The sequence below is a fragment of the Manis pentadactyla genome, chromosome 7 (genome assembly GCF_030020395.1).
Source record: "Manis pentadactyla isolate mManPen7 chromosome 7, mManPen7.hap1, whole genome shotgun sequence".
NCBI lineage: Eukaryota > Metazoa > Chordata > Mammalia > Pholidota > Manidae > Manis > Manis pentadactyla.
In genome coordinates this window covers 107007180-107033113 of record NC_080025.1, presented here as the reverse complement: position 1 = coordinate 107033113, position 25934 = coordinate 107007180, and the positions used below count along the sequence as shown (strand labels likewise).

The window sequence follows — 25934 nt, the reverse complement described above, 5'->3', positions numbered from 1 at the left end:
ATTGGCATGAAGAATAAAAAATCTCAACTTTTCCTTAAAACTAGCGGTGTTGTGGAGGAGAACAGATTTGATATAAAAAGCTAGTCTGTTCCTCCACAGAGCCTCCTAAAGAGAACACCGAGTCAATTCATAGATAACTTGGGTTGGATCATGAGAACATAGTAGGAAAACTGGTTACATTAACCGTGACTATTCACTTCAGGACAGAAAGAGGGACCTTAATCAAAATTGAAAGGGAAGTGTGACACACAGACTAATCTTCTAGGCTCTCAGGGCTTCTGGAACATGCCTAGAAATAAAGTGTTAAAATATATTTTTTCTGGTATCTAAGAAGCCACTATGAACCTGCAGTGACCAAACAAGATAATAGAAAAGAACAGAAAGTCAGTAGGTGAAGCATTGTATTCTGACTGGTTGGTTCTTCATGTGGAAGAAAAGGCATTTTCTGATGACTAGCCATGTCTGCGAAAGACCGGCTAGGCTTTTCTCACAAGGGCTGAGAAGCAGTGGAGAACTGAGTGGAGACAGAGAAAGGTAAATATTCAGAAGAGGAGGAAGAAATCAGGGATAGATCAGAGTGGCCACAGTGAGACTGAGCAGCAGACATTAAATGTAGAGAAGTTCGTAAAACAGATCACTTTCAAACAGCTACCTCAGTGCAGTAGAGGGAATGGCAGAGAGGGGCAGGGAATGCTGCGTCTGGCCTCAGTGGGTGAGAAGCTAGGTGCGCTTGCGAGGAGGACAGCTGTGAATCATGGGAAATGAGCTGGAGTGTCGGGAGGTAACATCTGTGAGGAGGTGAGTGAGAGAAATGAGCTCAGGGGAGCAGGAGGGTCCAGGAATAGTGTCTGAAGTTGGCAGTAGAGGCGACTACTCGCCTTTCCTCTTGCCTTCAACCGTACAGGAGCATGACCGAGTGATGGGGGGAGTGTTCAGAAGACAGTGAGGTTTTCGGGTAGGAGGAGAGGGAAGCATCTGGGTAGAGGTTGATGATGCTGGTGAGGGACGTTGTTCAGCATGAAATGGAGCTTCTGGAGCGCACAGTAAAAGGTCTGGATGGGGAGCCAAGCTGCGTGGTTATGGGGTCCCTGCAGAGGCACCACTGAACACACGGTGTGATGACGAGCAGGAGCCTCCATCTGGGCTAGTGACCAACGGTAGCAATGATGTGAGGTGTGATGTGTTTGATGGAAAGTTTCCAAAAAAAGAAAAAATGCATGCCAGCAGTCTTTTTGGTTGAATCGTTTTTATGTTTCCTCAGGTACCTTTTCACTCTCTGCCCTGGGCAAGACTCCTTGTTAGGCATTATGGCAGCTACAGTGATGAAGTGGGAAGTTCACAGTCTAGTAAATAAAATATTCTGTTTCTTGGCCCAGGAAACAGTTAAATTAAAGGCATTAATTTGTTATTTGTAACAGACTGGGAGGCCTAAGCCGAGCTCTGTGCTCAGCCTCCCTGATTCTCATTCTCTATCTTCACTTTTATTTTCTGTCTCTTTCTTAATACTCTAAAGTGTCCCTGCCCACCCCTGAATTTAGGGGCAGATGCTGAGCTCTGAGCTCAAACTACCTGCTGGGCATTTCTTATCCAGCTGGCAGGGTGCCTAAGCCTTGTATCTTGAACTTAAGACTGGAATTCTCTTAATTCAGTTATTTCCAAATTCTCTCATTTTCTCTTTCTTAAGCATTTATACAAAAAAAACCCCACATTTCAAGAGTTATTTATACCATTTTGATTAACTATGATTACTTTTTTTTTCTCTTTGAATATTGAACTTTGCATGTTTGTTTCATCATTCTTTCGTAAATAGAAGTAAAAACCTCAGTGATTAACAAGCTTACCAAAATGTGATGATTGACTTGAATCCATGTCACTGAAGGATGTAGGAAAGAAAATAATTATATTATTAAACAACAGAACAGAACTGAAAAGTACTTTTTAAGTTCTTTTACATTCTTACCCCCTCGTTTTATATCTAAGGAAATCAAGGCTCAAAAGGTTAATGAAAGATATATGAGTAAATGTGGTAAGTTCAGAAAGCTTAGAATGTTTTAAAATTTGCACAATAGGAGCTTTCATATTTTCTGACAGTTGGTGGTAATATTGTAGAAGAAGCTTCTTTTTTTAACCACTAGGGAATGCTGAAATATCAGCTGTAATGGGGAAAATAATCTGAAGTATTCTGATGATAACATCCTTTCATTTTAGCAAAATACCATGACCTATGTGTAAGGATCAGAGGAGAGGGAGGTAAATGCTGGGGACACTATTTTAGATTAATTGAATGTCACATTGTTTCATAATGATTATAATTCAGAGTGCACCTTATAGATAAGCACATTTTATTCTCCCCTGCTAGCTATATAGGGATTAAAACAATGCCTGAAAATCTGCCTCCCTAGTTAGTTAAGCAAAGCTGTCTATATTCATGGAAGATTCTGGGCCATAAGCTATTTATGGTAATTTGGTGAAAAGAGTATTGTTATACTCCTCTTGCCTTTAGGAAAACGTCCAGCCTCAGAGTCCCGCTGTCTCTAAGTCAACAGGGTGAGGGCGGAAGCCTTCTTGGGCAGACCACAGCCTGGGATTTGGCCAGGAAATTGGATTTGTGATTCTTCTGTCCTCATTGTCTTTTTACACTCATCCCCATCCCTATCTTTACTCTGCCATTAAAAAGAACTAAAGTTATAAAATTTCCATTTTGACTTCTCTTTGTTCCAGGGCATTTTTAAAAGGGAATTTTACATTAAATCCCTAAAGTATTATGGGTTTTTTTTTATTGCTTGTTTGTAAAATTTTTATTTAAAGAAATAGAATTGAATAAATGAGGGAGACATGCTATCCAACTGAATGGGCAATGCACCACCATATAAATGGCAGTTCTTACCAGATTATATGTAGGTTTAATGATGTTCTGATCAGGAGCCCAGTAGTTTTTTGGGGAGGGGCCACTGGTTAGAAGTATGAAAAAGAAAAAGTAGTTGGGGGTAAGGAACTTTCATTATCAAAATTACCATAATGCTCCAGTGATAAAAATACTGTGATACAAAAATAGAGAACTAAATCAAACTACTAGAATAGAACAGATTCTAGTATTAAAAGAAATTAATATATGATAAAGGCTGGGTTTTATTTCATTGGGAAAAGGAATGTTTCTTTGACAAATGGTATTAGCATAATTGGCAGCCTGTTTCAGAGTACAGAATTCAGGCTTTATACATACATTTCTATGGATGAAAGATTTAAGTGTAAAATACAATGATACTAGAAGAAATTTTAGAACACTGTATCATTTTGAGGTAGGGAAGACCACAGACAAGGCAGGAAATGTAGAAGAAATAAAGGAAAATCATGACATTTAACTATCTAAAAATTAAAATTTATTTCTGGTAGAATACACATAAATCATATCAAAAGACTTTGTCACACATATGACAGTCAAAACATTGACAACCCTAATCTTTAAATAGGAAAACAGACAATCGAATATAGACAGGAATGTGAACAGGTCCTTCACAGAAGAGAAAATGCATATTGTCAAAAAAAAACCCACTAAAATGATGGTCTGTACAAGTAGGCAGGAAGTACAAATCAAAATAACAGTAACAAAAAAGTCTTCACCTATCTGGTGTGCAAAATGTAAAAGGGCCTGGACTTATCAGATGCTGGATAGGGAGAAACAGCCGTAATACACTGTGGTGGGGGTGTACTCCGGTATGACATTTCAAATGTCTCATCACTTGCAATAAAGCCTGGGGTTGACTGTTAGCTGGTCTTTCGAAGAAGGCGAGCTGCACCTCTGAAGAGCCTTGACTTTGCTTCCTGGACTGTTCTCCTTTGTAGCTCCTCTGTCTGCCCCTTTTATTTCTGTGATCCATCATTTCCATCACTTTTTGGCCAATAGGCTGTTGTTTTGCCTCTTTATATTTTATCTGTGCCAGTCCAGGTTGATAACCAGTAGAGAAGAATCACACAATCCTACCAGTAGTGTCCCCATAAATTTGTGGGCTTCAGCTTGCGTTGATCCCTTAAGGATGGCTCTGTGGCTCTTCTGTTTTCCCTTGTTACCTCTCCTTAAATCCAAGTGGTATTTCAGATACTCCCTTTTTCCAGCCTTTAGCACTGCCTCCTCTTCTCTTGAGCAGCAAGTGGCTGGGCCCCTGACTCCGTAGAGAAACACTGTAACCTACTTGCCACTAAACATGTAAACCTCACTCTCCTGTGCCAAGGCTGAATGGCCCCCTGTGCTGGGGACCCAGCTCTTCCTGGCTGATCTGGGGTAGGTGCGGAGGGCATATGTGCTCTCACCACATGGATTCTCCCTGCCAACTCATGTATCTCCTCTGCATTTCCTCAGTCGTACATCCCCAGGGCTAAGTGTAATGGCCTGGAATACCTATGTCTGCGTCTTTGTTACCTCCCAGTCCTCTCTGTGTTATACACATACTTATTGGATGAATAGAAAGAAGAAAGACTTTTGGGTAAAACCATGAGAAAGCAGCATGAGCTAAAGAAAGTAAAGATGAGTAAAGATAAAAGAAATTATGGATTAAACCTAAAACAGCCATACTTTGCCTTCCCCAAGTGCTTTTGACCATAGTTGATGGAGAATGGGGAACTTATTTCTCTTTCACCTGAACAAATGAAGGTTTAGTTGTTAGGAGCTATTCCACTGTGAATTCTTAGCTAGAGGTATACCCCTGATTGTCATAGTTCGGTGTTTGTGTTCTACTTCACAAGTTTTTGAAAACAAATGAAGGTAAAACTTTATTTGTGAATTAGTGTTCCCCAAGCATGTTCTACAGAAAAGTAACTTGGGGCTGGGGTTTGGTAAATACTGAATTAGTAATGTGCTGGCGTGATTCGTGAATTTCCAAGAGCCGGAGACAGTGGGATGTGTTCCCACTTTATGACCATAGAACCCTTTTCTGCACTTCCCCTCTCCCTGTTCTTGATTGGATATTTTGCATCCCAAGAAAAATAGTTGGAGAAATGATGAAGGACACAAATAAATATGTGGTACTTAAGAAGAAAAAGAAAGACTATGTTGCATGATACTCAGTAACATGACAATTAAGAATTTTTTTATTCCCTGTCAGTTTGTGTTTTTTTCTGTACATTTTAAAGATGTAAAAGTTATTTTTAAAAAATGAAACTTGTTTTGACTAATTATACTCTAGAGGAAATAAGCTATTTTGTAAATAAGCACAGTAGAGTGCTAGTTTGGCTAAAACTTCTTGTAAAGTTTATCATGTTACGTTATTTCAAGAAATTATTAGAATTGACCTGGATATCTGTTAATTTGAGTTGTGTTTTCTTGTCCTCTTTTCCAGTGGCAGCCGGTTAGGAGGCCTGGTTACAGTGTTATGCTTCTTTTTTAATCACGGAGAGGTAGGTAGTCAACAAATATTTTCAAAATCTTTATGGGATTGTACTTCTAGAAATACAAGTTTCTTTTGGTAGTCAGTCACATATTTTTTTTAATTTGAGGATATTTTAGAAATACAAGAGTCTTTCTTAAATTTAATTTCTTTAAATTTATGGTAGCATTCTATAAATATTTTATCTTACTTTGATTACAATTTTTAAACACTAGCATTTTTTTTAACTTTTGTGACCATTATGTCTTTTATGTGATATATCTAAGTGATTTAAAGAAATAGTGGGTCTGGATCAATTCTCTATATAATTTAAAACTGTGAACGTTCATGTTTTAGCTGTAAGAGAAGTAAGCTAGCTATAAATAGAATTAACTTCATTGTGTGGGATAACTATATAGTTTTTATATACAATTTATATTAAACTTCGACAAACTTTTAAATATCCTTTGCAGGTAACTGTAATTTTGCATGCAACTATAAATTTGCATGTAACTAAAGGCTTTCTAAAGAGAACAACATGGAAAAGCACAGACTCTGGATCCAGGCTTCCTGTGTTCAAATCCTGGCTCTGCCATTTAGTGGCTGTGTGACCTGGACAAGTCATTTAATCTCACTTGTCTTCTTTTCCCCTTTGTGAATGGGTGTAGTGATGTTGCCTGTCTCACGGGATTATTGGGGAGATTAAATGGGTTCTCATGTGTAAAGTGCCTAGAGCAATGTTTGACATCTAATAACTGCTATGTGATTGTTAGTTTGCATTATAATTATTAATAACTTGGTTTAGATTAAATTCTAATATAAATTCAGGGTGCCAGTGAAATCCTTCCACTTAGTCATAGTTGTGAATGAATTTCTAGTAAAATATCTCTGTCTAGTTTTCTTTCATGGTAAATTTTGTATGAGGGGAAGTAAAGAAAGGTCTGCTTGCTTTGTGTGAAGTAAATTAACCTTTTTATGCATGTCTGTAGTATTTGAATATGCACATGTTCAAAGCTCTAAGAGTAGTTTTTTTTTATTATCTAGAGTCAAGGTTTAATTTTTTAAAAAATTATTTAGCAGGTTACTAATGGATATTGAACTAACACATAGTATTTAGGATCACAGAAATTTCAAGCTAGAAGAGCCTTATAGATTAGAGCACTTGACAAATTATTGCAATATAATATCAATTAATTGGTTTGGTCTGAGTTTTGAACAACAAAAAATTAGTAGCCTCTTCTTGGCTGGATGCTGCTTACTGCCATACTGTGGACCATAAAACATTTGGAACACATATTCTATGAGAATCACCTAAGAGGTAGGAAATAACCACTTAACAGTGGAAGAAAGGAACAATCACAATAAGACGTTGGAAAAAGGGATTATTGAAAAATATGAAGCCAAGATGCAGTTTTAAAGACTGTTGTCTGTTAAGCAGAAAGGTCTGCTGTGGTACTGTCAGTGTAAATTAGAAGTCATCAATTTCTGATCTTACAGTTTTCTTATAATTTTTATACTCATGTACAATGAACATTGTTCCTTATAAAGTCTTAAATTTTAACAATGAAATTCAAACTATTCAGTTCAGTTTTTCAGGTTGATAAGTTTTCTTTTTGATACATTTCAGTTTCTTGGTGTATTTAAACATGCTTAGACACCACTTTCTATGTAGGAAAAGGTAAACTAAATGTGATTAGAATTAGAATTGTAGTTCTACTGAAATAGGTAGGTGATCGTATTTACATCTGTAACTGTGGCTTTACTGTAGAAAAGTGACCATTGTGAGTAAAGGCATACAGTAAAACTGAGAACAGTTTGGGGTAAAATATGAGAACTCAAGTGACTAGAACCATTTTATTGTTATTTAATATTTATTCTTGTTTTCAAAGTGTGGGATTTTCAGACCCCGTTTTGTCCAAGTTTTAGAAATGTTGCCTAAAGTATATTATTTTTATGTGGGGGGAAGCATGTGCTCTGGTAGTACCTATGCATACATTTAGTGAAACTGCTCTGGAGTCTCACAGTGTTTTAGTCACTGGAATTGCTGGTGGATTACTAATTGGTGCCCTTTCTCTGAAGAGTTATTTCAGTTGTGTGAGTGAGTGGTTTATGTGCCAAAAAATAGTGCCAATTGTCACTTGCCTTTAAGTTCCATTTCCATCATTTAGTTGGCTCTGTACTTGAGTCTAAGATGGTATATGAAGTGCTTTTCAGATATTCTTTCTCTCAGATAGGTTTACAAGAAAACTTTTGCCTTAAAAGAACTGCAAGAAGTGTAGTATAAGGGGATTCATCAAATTTAAAACAGAAAGCCTTCAAATCTGAAATGTGAAAATGCAAGAAAGGCGCTGTTAACCACTCATAATAAAAGTCAATAATATTGAGGTTATATATCTCATAGTAAAAATACTAGGCAGATATTTTTCACTTATCAAGCTTTTTAAAATTAAATGTTGATTCTGTCCCTTTTGAGGATTATTAAGATGAAAGCTAGCAATTTTGCTCTGACTTTAAAATCTTTCCTTATTATATAAGCTAAGATGTATGCGCATACATTGATGCTGCAGATTTTTTAGCATGCTGTTTGAAAAGCTCTTAGATGACTATATGAAAAATAAAATACAAGATTTTCCCCCGATTTTTGACTGTTAAAAATTCATTATATGTGAAATAAGTTTGTTTTGCTTTTTCATTATGAGATTTAAAAAAATTATTACCAAGCAAGACTGGTGGTGTTTTATATGCAACATGTTCACAGATATGAACATATGAAGAGGGAAGTCCTTTACTTTTTTTTTGAAACCAAAGTAAGTAATTCAAAGTATATGAAAGGATTATTTTAGAGGCATAGTAATTAACTTTTTTTATTAAACATACTTCTGACCTATATTAGTTTTTTAAATACTTTTGAACTGAGCTGAGCTGAAAATATAAATATAAATATAAATGTGCATATTCCTAATTATTTATTGACAAGTCATTTATATGAGATTTGGAAAGGAATCTCAGAACATTTTGAAAATTGTCTCATTAATCCTTGTAATAGTTTTGTTTGGTAGATAAGTGATAATATCCCAATACACATAAAAATGGAAGCACTAGAAGGTTGAGTGTTTGGTTCAAGGTTGCTAAGCAGGGAGACGATTCTAAGTGTCCTGATTCAAAGTTCCTACAAACTTCCCTCATGCCTGTAACTCTTAGATAGGCGAGTAGGATTTCAAAGACAATACCACACTTCATCTTTTACAAGTGAAAAGTACAACAATCTTTCCTTGCAACTTGTGGGATTTTTCTTTCCTTTCCCTTCTTTTCCTTGTCTATTTCTCTTCCTTTCTTTTACCCTTTCTTCCTCTCTCCCTCCCTTCTTCTCTTCCCTTTCCAGTGATTGTAAGGTTTTGGCTAGGACTTTTTTTCTGGGTCTTCTGTTTATTCAACTTAATTAGAAGAGCCTGCTGTATGCCAGGTACTTGGAGATGCTGCGGATGTGTCAGTAAAACAAAGACCCCTGTCCTTGGGGATCATCATGTGAAGGTGGGATGACTTTCCGCTTACGGTGAGAGAGTACCAGCTTATTTGGGGAGTAGCAAGGAGGCCATTGTGTGACAGGAGTAGAGAAAGGAAGGGATAAGGCCAGAGAGTTAATAATGGAGGGAGAGATGTGGAGGGAGCTGATTCTCTAGTCCTTGTTGGTCATTGTGAGGTTCATTTGGAGCAGATGAAAAGGCCACTGGAAGGCTACATGCAGAAGAGTGACATGATTTAAATTATTTTTTACATTAATTTGGAAAATAGTATGAGTTAAAGATGTGTTTTTTATTGAGGCTATTGATTAGTGTGCTTGTGAAATTTATAGAAAACTTACATATTAACTCCAAAAGTCTGAAAAAAGAGTGGGCTCATCTTAGTCAAGAATGAAACTGTTGATGTAGATTTGAAAACTAGCTTATAATGTAGTAGGAAACTAGCCTATAGCATCCTTCCTGACTTGGCTCCTGCTGGGTCACACCACTCTCAAGGCCGTTTTCTTTGCTCCAGTCCTATTGTCCCTCCTCCTGTAGATCTTTAGGAAGGACCATCCCTTTTCCTTCCTCAGGGCCTCTGTCCATGTATTTCCTGTGCCCTGCATGCCTCCCTACCCCTTTGTCTCTTGACCTGTGCCTAGATAACTCCTCGTCATCCTCAACAGCTGGACACTTCAACTGGATCTCTGTGGCGGTCCACATTTCCTCCTGCAAACCTGGGTCTCCATGGACATCATTTCTCTTCTGTCTTGAGCACTGTATTTAGCATTGTGGTGAAGATCTGCTGCCAACAAATTCTTTTAGCTATTGCCTGCCTAATAATGTCCTTCTTTTGCCTCCATTTTATGAAGTGTATTTTTGCTGGAAAAGAAATCTAGGTTGATTGCTTTATTTTTCAGCACTTTAAATAAGGCATTTTATTATCTTCCTGCCTCCACTGTTTGATAAGAAGTCAGCTGTCATTCTTACTGTTGTTACCCTAAATGTGTCTTTATTGTGGTGGTTCGAAGACTTTCTTTTTATATTTGATTTTTAATAGTTTGATGGCAAAATAGATGTGATCTTCTTTGTATGTATCCTGCTTAAGGTTCACTGCACATCTTTGTTCCATGGATTAATTATTTAACCAGTTTTGGGGAAATTTAGGTAATATTTTCTTTTCAAATAGTTTTTGAAATATTCTCTCTCTTACCTTCTTTGAAGATTCCAGTTCCATATATGTTCAACTTTTGATGTTGTCCCATTAGTTTTTGACACTGTCTTCCTCTTTGTTTCTTCATTTTTGTTCTCTCTGCTTCTATTTGGATATTTTCTCTTGCCATGTCCCTGAATTTCCTGATACTTTATTCTGGTACACTCAGTCTGCTGTTAAGTTCCATTCAGTGAATTTTTCACTTTAGATATTATGAATGTCAATTTTAGAATTTTAGTTTCTTTCTAGAGCTTCCTTTTCTTTGTTGAAAATTCCCATATATTCACCCATTCTATCCATCTTTTTCTATAAAATTTTAAGCCTAATTATTGTGGTTACTTTAAACTCCTCGTCTGCTAATTCCAACATATATGGAATCTGACTAGAATTTTCATCTTGATTATGGGTCATATGTTTCTGCTGTTTTATGTGTCTTATAGCTTTCTATTTTATGCAAGATGTTCTGTGTGAAAGAATGACACAGGCTGAATTAGATCATTGTTTTTGTTCGTTTCGCCCCCAGAGAGGGAACATCTTTTCCTTTGTCAGGCATGTAGGATGAAGGGGTGAGCGTTTGGATCCCACCATGAGTCCTGCTCAGCTGGGCAGGGCTGTAGTTTTAATTTGTTTAATAACTAAATCTAAACTAAATCTCCAGTTTCTAATGAATTAAGGGGATCTCTGGTTTTTGGCTTACTCTTTAGCTTCCCAGATGCACAGCCCAGATCATGTGTGATCTCTGGTCTTACCAGCATTTAAATTGGGGAGGGGTTAGTTTTCAGCTTTTTTAATCAGTTTCAGTCCATCCCTGGATTCAGCCTCAGCAAGTTCCTGGAAGTTCAGCACTGTGTGAGATTGTGATCTCTCTCTATGCTTTTTGGCTCTCCTTAACCACTCCTCACTCTGCCAAATTCATGTGTGTGTGTCCAGGTTTGCAGGGGGGAGTTGTCAGTCAACAAGTTTTATTTTTGTATTGTGGCTTTTCCAGTGTATGTTCTTAGAAGCCTATCTGTTTCCTACTGGTCTCAGCAAAGACTCTCTGCTTCTGGCAGGGCCTTATCTAAATTATTCTGGATATGAAGGTAGATTTATATCTTCTTTGGATTATATCTAGTTCTATCCTAAATTTTTTCTTAAAAAGGCAGTGCCGAAAAGTGTGTGTTTCTTTACTGTTTTCTCCAACTTTTTATTTTGAAAAGTTTAAAACCTACATAAGAGATTCACCTTCATTCACCAGTTCTAATATTTTGCCACATTTGCTTTTTTCTCTTATATACAAACCCACACACACATTTTTCTGCTCCATTTCAACTAAATTGAAGACATATCATATATATATGTATATGTACACACATACATATAGCAGTATCTACACACACACACATACATATATATGTCAAGGACATTCTTCTACATAATCACAATAGTATTATCATTCTCAAGAAATTCATCACAGATGATTGTTTATACAAAATGTCTGAATATAATCCATATTCAAATTTCACTGTCATCCCAAAAAATTTCTTCATGTTTTCATGTGTTTTTTTTGAATCCAGAATCTGTTTAAGGATCACACTTTATATTTTAGTATTCATTTTATCTATAACAATTCATCCAGAATAGTTTCTCTCACTTTTTCTTTTTCTTTTTCATGACATTGACATTGTTTTCAGAGTCCAGGCTCATTATTTTGTAGAAGGTTACAATCTGGATTTGTCTGATTGTTTCCTCATTAGTAGATTCAGATTAGACCCTTTTGTTAAGAATGCCACATAGATTATATTGTATCCTTTTCTTTGCATTGCATCTGGAGGCATGAAGTCCAGTTTGAGTCATTACTGAATTTACTGATTTTGATCATGTGGTTAAGGTGGTGTCCATCAAATTTCTCTATTATAAAAGATGCTTTTTTTTTCCCTTTTACATTAGTAAGTGATTTGTGGATAGTACGTTAAGGTACTGTGAATATCCTGTTCCCCAAAAGCATTTCAATAAATGATTGTAGCATCCATTGATGATCCTGAATTTTAGTTATTACTTTGTCTACTGCAAATGGTAATTTGCTTATTCTGTCATCTCTTCTACATCTATTAACTGATCATCTGTCAAGATAAATCTAGACTCTTTTAAGCCCTCAAATAGGCTGTCCTCTGTCCCCACCTAGTTATATCCCTCCCCATCCTCCAAAACAGGTAGCCTCTATTCTGACCTCTGTCACTGTTGATTAGTTTTTCCTGTTTTGGAGCTTCCTATAAGTGGAATCATATTTTCTTATGTCTGACTTCTTTCTCTCAACATATATGTGCAATATTTGTCTATATTGTTTTCCAAACTACTATTCCAATTTTCACTCCCATTAGCGATTTATAAGAATTACAGTTGTTCTACATCCTTGTCCTGTTTGGTTTTGGCAGTCCTCTTAATTTTAGCTGTTCTCATGAGTGAAGGAATATCTCATGGTTTTAGTTAGCGTTTCCGTCATGAACGTTTCCCTCATGAGTAGTGACATTAGGCACCTTCTTCTGTTGCTTATCTGCCTTCGGTATCCTCTTCCATGCAGTGCCTCTTAAGTCTTTGCCTGTTTAAAAATTGGGTGTTATTTCTCATGTTGATATATGGGAATTCTTTGTCAACTCTAAAGTTCTTTGTAGGATATATGTTCTGCAAATATCTTCTCAGGGTCTGTGGCTTGCCTTTTCTTTATTCCTGGAGATTTTGATGAACAGAAGTTTTAATTTTGATGAAGTTCAATCTTTTCTTTTATGTTTAGTCCTTTTTGGGTCTTGATTTAAAAATCTTCATAGGTCATGAAGATTTTCTTTTGTGTTTTCTCCCAGAAGCTTGATTGTTGTAGCTTTCATATTTTGGTCTATGATTTATCTTGAATTTTTTGTGTCTAATTGAAGTAGGTTTAAGAACCCTCCCACCCAGTTTAAATATCCAATTAACTTAGTATCATTTCTGGAAAAGACCATTCTTTCCCCACTGGATTGTAGTGGTGTTTTGTAATTAGTCAGTTGACTGTATATTTGTGGGTTCTTTTCTAGACCCTCAATTCTGTCCCATTTTGTTTGTTTATCTTTAAACCAGTATTATGCTGTCTTAAATACTGTAACTTTATTACTTTGATATCTAGTAGTAAAAGTCTCCTTGTTTTCCAGTATTGCTTTAGCTATTCCAGACCCTTTGTATTTCCATGTAAATTTAAGAATCAGTTGCCACAGCTTTCCTCCCACCCCCAACCCATGTGCAACCTGATGAAACTTCCATTGTGATTGCCTTAAATCTGCAGATCAATTTTGGGATGATGTACACCCTGAAGATAGCAAATCTTCTAATCCACAAATATAAATAGACCCTTTCATCTATATTGATCTTTAATTTCTCTCAGCAATGTTTGTGTCTTGTAAATCTTTTGGTAGATAAATTTCTAAATATTTTATGTTTTTAAAATTTTTTCTACTATTCCTTGCCTTCTTTGTATGTCCCTATCAGTCTTTGAAGAATTCCTTTCTTTAGGAAAGAAGTATTAGGAAAGAATTTAGAACAAAGAAGTATTTCAAGATTGCCTTGTATTTTCTAGGTTTAGAATCCCCTATTTTCAAAGGAACCTTGGGTCCTATTAGTGGAAGATGTATTTAGGGACCACAACAAGGGTCCTTCGTATACTCACTGCTGCTTGGATGTATTTTCATACTGTAGGCAGAATTCTGATTATGTTGATAATCTTGAGAACTGTAGATCCCAATCACATGGTAAAAAGGGGGTAGAATTGATATTGATAATATCTTCTCAGATATATTTTCTATTTTAAATGAGTAAGGAATGGTCAATTTTGAGTCATTGCAAGAGTAGATGGAGGCATGAAAATGTAATTCATTGCTTTTCCAACAAAGCTGACTGATTTCACAAAAGTTCTGTGTATATGTAGGTTAAGGTATACAGATATCCTAAAAGCTCAGAGACAAAAAAAGTGCAGAGAACCAGCATAAATTCCATTTTATTAAATTTAATAATAGCAAACTATATCACTGCAACAGTAATTCCTATGTGAGCCAAGATTGGGATGCTTCTGTTACAGATTCAGATTGACATATGTGACTGACTGGTTAACTAGGCAAGCATATCAGTACATGGTGCAAAAAGAGACAAAACCTCCAAGAAAGCTACCTGTCTTATTATCAAGGCACAGTGCCACCAGCTGCACAAAGCCCAGGCCAAGCTAGAAGTCTGCTCAAACAATGGGACTGCTCATTGTAACATCAACTAGGAGATGTTCAAACCATGGACTGTTGCAACTACCATTTTTTATGGTTAGCATCTGGGTAGTAGAATCCTTAAACCTATACCATTTTCTGATGAAGAGTAGCCAAACCCATGGTGTCCAGAAATCTATTTTGGAAGTGCTTGTATGGTTATTTAAAGCAACATTATAGCTATTACTAAGCAATATAAAGCAGTTTTATAGCTAATATGGCAGTGTAGCAGAGATAGGGTAATTTGTTTTAAACATCATATTGATAAATACAAATCCTGAAAATATCGACTCTACTCAAAACTCTTGCAACAAACTTTAAACATGATCTGTTTGATACTAACTACAGTTTGTAATTCACTAGTCAGTTGTACTCCTATTTATTTTTAAATGAAGAGAAATCTATTAGATTATGCTAGATCTCTAATAGTAAACCATTTGAAAATAGGTGTTGAACAATGAAGTTGTCTATTGCTAAAATTCCTTTAGTTTTTGATTCTTGAATAAATGATTTAAAAATTCTGTCTTTAATAAGCAAAAAATAAGTTAAAAGCTCATTGCCATCAATATTTAGGCAGTATTGTGTCACAATATTATTCATCATTGAAATGTGTGCTAAAAATTACATACTGGATAATGACAGTTTAAATAGTGTAAGATTTTCATTGAATTCATTTTCACAATAAAGAATTTCTTATACTTTGTCCGAGTGCAGAATACATTTGGTAATCCTTTGTGAAATTCACATGTGTATTTTCTTCTTTAATTCCTAAATTTCAAGATAATGCCTATAAAAGGCATTGACATTTTAAACTGTCAACCTATATAGACAATTGCAGATTTTTATTTTCTATTTGAAATTATAGTTAAAGAAAAATACCTGTTGAAGCTTAAGGTATGATTAAAGCAAACCTGTTTACTATTTTCAGATTATGTGGGGTCATCTGGAACAGCAATTATTTTTGTACCAGAGCTAGTAAAGCACATTATTGTGTTATTGGGGAAACAATAAAAATCACTTTGACATACAGTTGAATTCATTTATTTTTAATATTTTAGAGTGAGAAGACCTTGGGTTTTGTCAGAATGCTATAATTGAGCTCCTTTATGCCTAATTTACAAAGGATGTAATTGAGTTTTGGAGAATTGAGTAACTTTAGCAGTTAAGATAAATGGATTTCTCAGAGATGGCAACATAGTTGAATTTGGGTAACAAATGTAGGTGAACAGTCTTTACGAAGAGAATTCTCAAATTATGCATTAAATAGTTCAAATTTTTCAGTTTTCCTAGAGATTGATAGCTTAATAAATTTTGGTTATATAGCTTTACTAATAATCATACTGAAATCTCTAGTTAGTCAAATAAGCTAACATTTTTGTAACTGCATTCTAGTAACAACAAATATGCATTTTAAAAGACTTCTATAGTCTTTTCAGAATTCTCTTATGTGTATAGTTCACTTATAAATAGGTAACTGTTAAATTTCAAAGGATGGCAAGTTCTGGTAAATAAAAAGTACATTGGCTCAAAACTTTCTATAGTGGCACTAGAAATACATAATAGTCTGAGGTAGAGCTAAAATAAAAGAAAGGCTTATTTCCATTATGGTCTTTGTAATTCTATATTGTCTTTAAAGAAGCCCTGCTTGACTTGAAAGATGTAATGATTTCTAGTGTGACTAGCTTCGTAGTAGTAACAGCATATTGTTTACATTTAATCTGATGCAGTTTTATTTAAATTGAAAGATATACTTATTAATATATATTTAGTATCTATGCAGAATAATGACTGAGTACTAAAATTGGGATAGTACATTAAGTCCAAAGTAAGCTTTTCAGAAAGGTTGATACTTGACTATTTTACGACTTCTGTTAATTTTTTTGCTCCCCTCTACCACTTTCAAATATTTTGCAGTCCAGGATAGCTTGAGCAAAGAAGTGAAAATAGAGTCCTTTTTAAGCAGTGTTGTGAATAAAAATACACTGGTAATTGCAGAGAGTTTTGAAGTATTGGTTATGGATAGTTTTGCTGAAGTTCATGTGAGAGAAGCCAAACCTTAGTTAATTTACACACTTCAAATGAAATGTTTTTATTTTTGGTAGAACATTTTCCTGCTGGTACTTGCCCCACTTTGTTGCTGACAATTCATGATGTTAATATTTCACTAGATCTATGCCATGTGTGTCTCTCCCAGCAATATTAATTGCGTTATTGGAGAAACAATAAAAATCACTTTCACATACATTTGAATTCATTTACTTTTAACATTTTAGAGGGAGAAGACCTTGGTTTTTGTCAGAATGCTATAATTGAGCTCCTTTATGCCTAATTTACAAAGGATGTAATTGACTTTTAGAGAATCTCACTTCCCAGTTTTGCCGTTTCTGGAAAATCTAGTGGCTTGTTTTACAACAGACAATTCAAATTATGTGTGAAAAAAAACTTGTCTTTGTATTTATAAATCACAGCTTTCATTTGGTATGTCTTACTTAACAAATTCAGCGAATGTACCACAGCCTGTGAATTTTTTTTTTCAGTGTACCCGGGTGATGTGGACACCACCTCTCCGCGAAAGCTTCTCATATCCATTCCTTGTACTTCAGATGTTGCTTGTGACTCATATTCTCAGGTGACTTTGACTTATCCTTAGTTGTTTGCTTGTTTGTTCTGTATTGACTAACATAAGCATAAGAATTTTTTGAGGTTACATAATAGAAGCAGTCGGTGTAATCAAATAGGATGCTGCTGTTACGAGGTCGAATTCATAAAGGTTTTTGAAGAGTATAGCTTCAAAATATTTACTACCAAAAGCATTTTCTTAATTTGCCTTCTTCTTCCTTTTTCTTACAGTCAACAGGTAATGTTCAGGGAGCACCAAATCTGCTTCTACTTCTGCCATCATCACTTTCCCAAGTCATTTTGTGCCCCTACTACTGCCTCCCAAAAACAGGCAGAAAGAAGAGGGAAAGCTGATAGAGGGAGAGGGCATCCTATAAGATAGAGTACTTAAGAGCAAAGAAACAGTTCATAGAGTAATTGTGGTCAGATACATTGACCCATGTATTCTTCTCCTTACATGTGTTTAGCACCCCTGAAAATCAGCTAGTCAAGGTAGAAAGAAACCACCTCAGTGGACCAAAGAGTTGCGAGGAGAATTTCTGCTAGAAATCCAGATTCCACTGGGCTCCCCTGTGTTTATCTGGCCTTCAGTTAGAGACCTAACAGAGATTCAAGCATCATGTACATGGAAAGAGAGTAGGACTGAAAATAGTTCTCTCTCTTTCTTATTGACAAATGTTGAGTTTAAACGGATGCTGCCTTGATTCAGAGGGTAAAAATAAAACGGGCCCTATAAAAAAAAAATAGAAAAAGCGTTATGAAGATCTGAAGATGACTCAGACTAAGAACTGCTTTCAGTGATGTGCCGAATTTAGGGGAACCTGATTGAAGTCTGTTACGCCATACCCTTTGGAGAGTCCATTCCCCGCTGTGATGATCTCAGCAGGAATAAAACCCTGTGTAGCTTCGTCTCTTAGGTAGTGTTTTTAAAAGACAGGCCTTCACAGAAGGTGGGATGGATGGCAGCTTCTGTTAATTTTTAATTCCCTGCCACTGCAGCCTGATTGCTCTCCCCGAAATTCCTCCTTTATTAGAGGATTTAAAGCTTCTTTAGCATCTTCAAATAAGGTGAACTCAGTGAATTCATAACCTTTACTGTGGGGCACCTTGATGGACATTCCCTTCTCAAAGGCTGCAGGAGGATGTGTGCTGCGCGAGCATCCGAGTCCCACTGCGTGTGCTGTGTTTCCACACCCATTCTTAATCTTGGCTTTTTTCACCGGTAGAGTGCAGACAGTGGACTGCCCGTCAGTCTCTAAATCTGACTTTCTTCTACATCTACTTCTATCTTAAACCCAGGGGTGGCAAGTTGGGCTCCTTCTCACCCTCCGTCCATGCTCTGTTCTGAGCAGCCGTGGGCGGTGGTGCTCCGCCTGCTGAGCACAGCTTCCTTTCCTCCAGCCCAAGGGACGCGGGCAGAACTTCCCGCCAATTTCCGGTTGCTGCTGTACCAGCCCCTACAAACTTAGCTTCATTCGCTTGCATGTTACCATTCTGTAGGCCAGAAAGCCTAGCGTCCAGGCTTCGGCAGGGCTGCACTGGCTCTTTCCTAGCCTCCCGGGGGCCACCTGCCTGCCGTGGCCTGTGGCCCCTTCCATCTGCAGAGCTGGCAGTGGCGGCGCGGCCCGTCCCATGTCAGTTCACTCCAGCTTTCTTCTTTCACTTTGAAGGATCCCTGTGATTATATTGGGTCCACCCGGATAGCCCAGACTAATCTTCCTACTTGAAAGTAACCTTAGTTCCTCTACGCCATGCAATGTGATACACAGTTCCCAGCGATTAAGGACGAGGACCTCTTTGGAGGCTGTCACTCTGCCGGCCGTGGTGGGGCTGCTCCAGCTGCTGTTTCTTGGCCTCAGGAGCCGCTCTGTTCAGTTCTTCCGGCTTGTTCTCTGGTGCTTTTGTGGCGAGCTCTTTCACTATGTTTTGTCTAGAGGCCTAATCACTGTCATTTCAGCCTCTTCCACATCCTCATTCCTGTCTTTACTTCTGGCTTTTGCCTAAGTTTTAGGGGAATGTACCTCCTAGAAGGTCTTCTGCGTTTTCTTTGTTGTTGTTGTTGTTTTTATCCTGTTTGGCCTCTTCCTTCTCGTGTTCCTGGTGGTATGAAGCTACAGCTGCTGCGGCTCTCGCGCCTGCTGCTTCCGCCTCATCTTCTCCTCCTCCTCCTCCCCCCACCCCCTCACTGGCACCTCAGTACTTCCCACTGGGGCAGCCCTCCTCTCCTTGGCTCCCCGGTTGGCATGTCCCTTGTCTGCTGTGGCTGGTGTGACTGCCTGGATGTGTGGTGGCTGCTCTGATTGCCCCTGGGGTGACACCCCTCTCCTGGCAACTGCAGTGCTTTTTACTGGGGATCACCCCATCCCCCGCCCTGAAGTGTGGAATGCTTCCTGCCTTTCTTCTGAAGGATGACAACCTCATCCATTGGCCATCTAAGTCTTCGGGCATAGCATCCTTATTACTGAATTCTGTTTCCTTTGGCAGAGTAGCCATTTCCTTCAGTTCTTGGTGTCCCCCTGCAGTTGACATCTGATGATGGGGGCTGGGTGAGGATGGTGTGCATGGCCTGGGTGAGCCAAGAGGATGATCAGTGTTGCTGTAGCTGCAGGTATTGAGGATGTTATTAAAAAGCTAAAAGAGACTAATCCTAATGCTAGGATCATTTATAAATAAGGTCAGAACGCTATTTTAACTTAAAAAATCGACTTTGTACAGTTTTGAATTTTTAAGTATTTTTAGAAATTCAATTTTGTATAAATCACCCAATACAAGCCACAGTCTTAGCTAGTTCTTGATTGTTCCTAGCAATAATTATGTTTCCATTTCTGTTATCTTGCTTCAATGCTATACTGAACATACCATCACCAGTTGGAAATCCTTTTCTTTCCATTTGCCCCTCTGTCCCTCCAGTGCATTCTGTACCCAGCTGCCAGATTAGTATTGATCAGAATCTGTCTCTCATTACCCATAAAATGAAAGCCATGTTCAATATTCAAAAGCAGTAGAGAAATGCTTTATTTTAGACAGTGGCTTTCCAACTTTTTGACTGATCTACAAAAAATAAGAAATACATTTAACATTCTGACCCAGTAGACACATACACATGAGCATGCAAACCAACTGAAACAGAAATTTCATGGAGTAGAACCTTTAGTATGTAGGATGCAGTCATATATTTTTTGCACTGTACTTCACTCTATTAAAAATTGTTGGTTTTTATCTAAAAAAACAGATTTTGTAACTCATTAGTAGGTTACCTGGATTTTAAAAATACTTGATTGAGGGGCATGATAGAAAGAGCTGGATTAGAAAGGCAGAGAGGGACATCATTTGGAGGAGATACTAAGTAAGTAAAGAGAGGTGTTTTGCATTGGTGCTTAGTGGTGGCCCCAGGTAGGTTTTTTCTGAGGAGGATTTATTTAACTTTATCCAGCATGAATACCTTGTAACCTCAGCATGTAAACATGCACATTTCATTTTGCAAAGATGTTAGGTATGTTAGGGATTTTGCATTGGCTCACTGATTTGGTAGAAAAGTACTTAAAGCTAGCATAAACCATAAAATCATGAAAGGTCTTATCTTCCTTAAAAAATCCCCTAAGTCACAAGTCAGGACCAAAGTGAAACCTCTCAAGTGGTTTGTTCGTCCTTTGCCTCTTCTCTTTTCTGTGTCCCATCTGTGCAAAGCCCAACTTTTATCCCACATCCTCCAGTTGCTCTCAGCTGCTCAGTCCCTATTCTGAATTCTTGCAGTACTTGTCTACAGAATACTTAGTACTTATAACATGCTGCTTTCTGTAATAATTTATAGATATCCTCTGTATCAACAAATGAATCTACTGAATGCAGCATTAAGTATGTTTGATTATGAATTCACCAAAATGTATTTTGAAAAAATTCAGTAGATATACTGACCCAGCTGCCTTCTCTCTCTTTGGCAGGTCTTCTTTTTATAGTACTAATGGGTATTTCCTTTTCATAGAAAATTGTTGTAATTGAGTGTCAGAAGTATAATTTCTAACCCATTGGTTCATTTTATGTCCAGTTTATGTTACAGCCAGATCATGTTTAGAGATCCTAATTTGTAGGAGTTTGGAGCCATGCTAGAATGTTTTGTAGTTAAACTTAACTAATATTTATTTTGTCCTTTCAAGGGCTACAAAACTTTATAGAGGAAGCTTGATTGCACTCTGCATTTCCAATGTATTTTTCATGCTTCCCTGGCAGTTTGCTCAGTTTGTACTTCTTACTCAGGTAAGGTGCGTATGTTTTTAAAATGGATTAAGCTTAGGGTGTTTGATTGTGTGAACTCATTTGTCTAAGATTAAAGAATTTAGATGTTACATGATTCTAAGTCCTAAATGTTTTTTTAGTTAATACTTTTAAAGAAAGTTCAGGGTAAGGAAGTACATAAGATTGAATTATTAGTATTATTTATTTACTTACTAGTAAGATGCATTATTTAACTCAAATTTATAACAATGCTTATCTTTGTTATTCAGTCTTTGTTAGTGTGCTTTAGACTATTGCTATGGCCTTAAGTCTATCTCCTAAGTAACTTGTAGTTCTCTTAAGGAGAATGTACTTCTTTTATGAATGATGTTATGCATTCTTATACATGAATAAATACACATAGGATGATATAGGATAATTAGCTAAACAGTTCATTATTTTATAATTCCCCTACCAATCTGTAATTTATCGTCTTTTCATGTACTTTTCCCTCCCTCTTCCTTCGGAGGTATATAAAGCAAGGTAAAAGTAGCTTGTGGGAAGAGGGAGTCGTTTGTGTGTGCATCTCTCCCTGCACCTCTCCCTCCAGCTGCTTCTACTTCTTTATTATGGGGGCCACATTCATATTCATATAAGGCAGTTTAAGAGTTGCTTTTTAATGTCTTTTGAAATGCCCATTGAGAAAGGAAGTCAGACCTGGATTTGAGTCCTAATGCTGTTCCCTAGGACAAACAGCGTAATTAGTTTCAGTTTCCTCACTTGTGAAATAGAGAAAACAAAAGAACTGACTTTATTGGATTGTATAGAATCATTTGAGGTACTGTATCTAAGACTCAACACTTTACCTGGTACTTAGCTAGATGTCCGTAAGGTTAGTTACTTCATCATTATTTTTTAATAAGAGACTCTATTTGTAGTTAAATCTTTCTTTGATTTTATCTTTTAGACTCCTTTGTCTTTAGTTTTGATGACATTTTAAATGTTTCTGGTTTAAAATGTCCCAGAGAGTCACTCTTTAGGATTCTATCCTGTAGGCCTGCTGTGTGTTGCTTGGATCTCAGGGTGGAAAGGGAGAGAGAGTTCCGGTTGCTTCCAGTTAGTGGAGATGACCTACTTTTTGTTTTGTTTTATTTAGAGGGGTTGCATGGGTGAGGGGAGGAGGTAGTGTGCCTCTCGGTGGGTCTCATGCTGAATGACAGTGCACACTTCCCCAGTTACTGTGTCAGGTCAGTCATCCTTAACCAATACAGCGTTCCGGGGAGCGGGAGGAACCTGGGTAAATGGAAACCTTGTTTTTCTTACTAATGGGAAAATTTGTTGCAGATTGTTTGAAGATCAAAAAAAACCCCTGATGAATGGAACTTAAATAATATGTTTAACTCTTCAGCTATTTTGCATTTTGTTTATACCACGTTTATGTAGCAGGAGGTGCATGGAATTTAGTTTGAATTGCTTATCTCTATGAAGCAGGGTGGAGAGGATCTGTTTAACATAATGCATCTTTATTTTATTAAGAGGCACATTATTGTCATTTTATAAATATCTCAATAACTTCAGTACTTTGAATTCTTGGTAAATACATACACAATTTTCTTCAGAACTGTAAGAAAATTAAAAATACCTTTGTAGTGAAAGTATTCCTTCTATTTATAAAGAGTGACTTACAAAGAGTAATTAATAGGTAGAACTTAATGTGTTTTACACACAAGTGCATTGCATAATTATTTTTGAGTTTAATGTACCTTCCCAATTATGTATTAGTTGTCATAGTGGTAATTAAATTTTCACATTTTTGATTGGGCAAGGTACTTTGTAAGTGTACATGTTGACAGTAGAGTCACTCTGACATTAAAATGAGTATTGTTTCAGAAAGTCCACAAAGCAGATAATTCATGTGGTTAATTGAGAGAGCTGTATGGAAAAGGAAAGTAAACCAGTGTTTGCTATATTAATATATTGACTGTATTCAATAATAAATTGGTAGGTAAGAGGGAAACTAAAGAACTCATTTTCAATATATATACAAGGCAATTTGAAACAACAATAATCTATATTCTCATAGCTATTAGATATATCATTTTTATTTTTAACTTCTTTTTAAATTTCAGATCGCATCGTTATTTGCAGTATATGTTGTGGGATATATTGATATATGCAAATTGCGGAAGATCATTTATATACACATGGTAATGGTTTAAAAATGTTTATTTTCCATTTAGTTTGACTTCAATAGAAAGTTTTTGATGTGTGAATTGTTGAAAGAAGTTGTACGATCATTCTGACTAAAACAAGTGTCATTCAAAAACTGTGATAAAATTAATAGACTTCAATAGGCCACCAGAAAATTTCAATTTGGTCATATTATGTGATTTGAGGTGTACCTGACTTAAACGTTATCAGGTAAAGAGATAATTCACAGAAGAGAAGCATGTATAGTTTATTATCCAGGAGCCTTCTGTTAAAGTGAAATAGAATACTAAACACAAACTATTCAGTTATATGGGACATACCAGTGAACAGAACTACAAAGAACCCCAACGTACATGTTGATTATATTTTAGTTGAGTGGAGGAAAGAGGAAAGACAGAAGATAAATAATAAGCATGTAAGTGGGTAGGTAAATTATAGAGTATATTAGCAATTGATAAGGACTGTAGAAAAAAAGAAAAGAACAAGTAACAGTACCCTGGGGAAATCAGGAGTGCCAGCCTCGGGGTGAGAGATTGACCTATCAAATAAAGTGGTCAGGGCAGGTCTTACTGAGAGCGTTGAGTAGAGCAAAGATTGGAAGGAGAGTGAGTTAGCTAAGTACGTTTCATGGAGAAGAATATGCTAGGTTGCTGGAACAGCTAGAGTAAAGGTCCTAAAGCAGGTGGTTGATTTTGATGAATGTTTATTCCTTAAAAACATTTGTCTTCTCTTTGTCATTAGTTCTTATTTTGATGTTTTCTTTTTCCTATAATTTTAATGTTATAATATGCCATTATTTTTGTTCTCTAATTATTGATACGTGTAAAAGGACACATACATAGGGAAGCTATGAACAAAGGTATAAAATAAACAATCATAAATCTGCTCTCCATTTGAAAAATAGAGCCATCATTACTTGGAAGCCCTGAACATGTCCCCTTCACTCACCCTGGAGATAGTCACTACCCTGACTTTTAAGTTATAATGAGCTTACTTTTATCATATATGTATTCCTAAATAATGTATTTTTATTATTAAATATTTGTGTCATTTTTAAGTTCTATAAAAATGGTATCCTTTTATGAAAGTTATATTCGCAAGTTTTTATGAAAGTTATATTCACAAGTTTTTGAGATTATGTTTCTGAAGGTCAGACATTTTCTTAGGTTTATATTTTCTATCATATATATAAAGCACAATTTATCCATTTTCTTGTTGAAAGACATTTAGGTTTTTTCCTCTTTTTTTTTCTTTTACGAATAATGCTGTACATTCTTACACATACCTCCTGGGGCATATATGTTAAGAGTTGCCTCTAGGGTATTTACCTAATAGTAGAATTTCTGGGTAGTAAATTATTTATATGTTCAACTTCATAATTTAATATCGCATTGTTTTAAAAAAATGATTAGACTACTTCAAACAGTATGAATAATGTATAATGTATAATTTCTCTCATGTCAAAGAGAAAATGGCATCTGTTTTATTCACTGCAGTATAATCCACATTTTCATTATTTATTTTAATGCTTGAGTTGTTCCAATTTGGCCATCTACTTCAAGTTGTCTTCTTTGTCCTTTTAACATGTCCTCATCACACTTTGAGCACTTTTTAAAAGCAATTAATAAGGGCTAAGCTTCATCAAATGTTTTTTGTTATCCATCTAGATGATCCTGAATATATATTTACTTGAATAATGTTACTGTGGTGAATTATATTAATTGATTTTCTACATTCAGTAACCTTGCTTTCTGGACAAAATACAATTTTTATATATTGCTAGTTTTGCTTTGCTATTATCTTGTTAGGATTTTTAAATCTGTTCAGGAATGGGTCTGGACAGTAATTATCCCTTTTTTTTTATATTTGACTTACTTTTTCCCAAACTGTTCTTTAATTTTTTTTACATTGCAGTAAAAATCAGAATATTGTTAAGCATCTAGAGTTTGTCAAATACACAGTAACACAGGCAGTTATGGATAGAACTTTGACTCAAAGTTATGAAGGAACTAATATTACAGAGGTTTAGTTTGTAGTAAAACTTCCCTTGGGTAAATGGTATATGCTTTGTGGTAAGACTTACTAACTATGAAACTGGTTACTTACTAACTATATAGAATATCTTTTTCCATTATCATTTTATAAATTCCTAAATCTTTACATTTATATAAAGGAAAAAATACAAAATTGCCTCCAAAAAGTATCTTTATTCCTATTTTTTATTATGGTAAAATACATATAACAAAATTTACCATCTTAATCTTTTTAAGTGTATGTAGTCTTTTCAAGGGTCCATGGTAATAAGTGCATTCATATAGTTGTGCAACAATCACCACTATCTATCTATACAACTCTTTTCATCTCCTGAAATTGGAGCTATATACCCATTAAATAATAACTTCTTATTTCCCTTTCTCCCTTAGCTCCTCATTCTGTTTTCTATGTCTGTGATTTTAACTGCTCTAGGTACCTCGTGTAAGTGGAAACATGCAGTATTTGTCTTTTTCTGAGTGGGTTATTTCACATGGCATAATGTTCTCAAGGTTTATCCATGCTGGTGCAA

The 25934-nt window shown here is 36.2% G+C and overlaps 1 protein-coding gene across 4 annotated transcripts in view; it reads left to right on the top strand.

The window, feature by feature from the left end:
- Positions 1-25934, top strand: part of DPY19L1 (dpy-19 like C-mannosyltransferase 1) — a 108597-nt gene that overhangs the window by 38846 nt on the left and 43817 nt on the right. For 3 of the 4 annotated variants that reach the window (XM_036897358.2, XM_057504651.1, XM_057504650.1), the window contains 4 exons: positions 5334-5391; positions 16867-16958; positions 21103-21202; positions 23290-23367. In XM_036897358.2, coding sequence (XP_036753253.2) covers positions 5334-5391; positions 16867-16958; positions 21103-21202; positions 23290-23367 — 328 coding nt within the window. The remainder of the gene's footprint in view (positions 1-5333; positions 5392-16866; positions 16959-21102; positions 21203-23289; positions 23368-25934) is intronic. The other variant, XM_057504652.1, reaches the window with a different exon arrangement.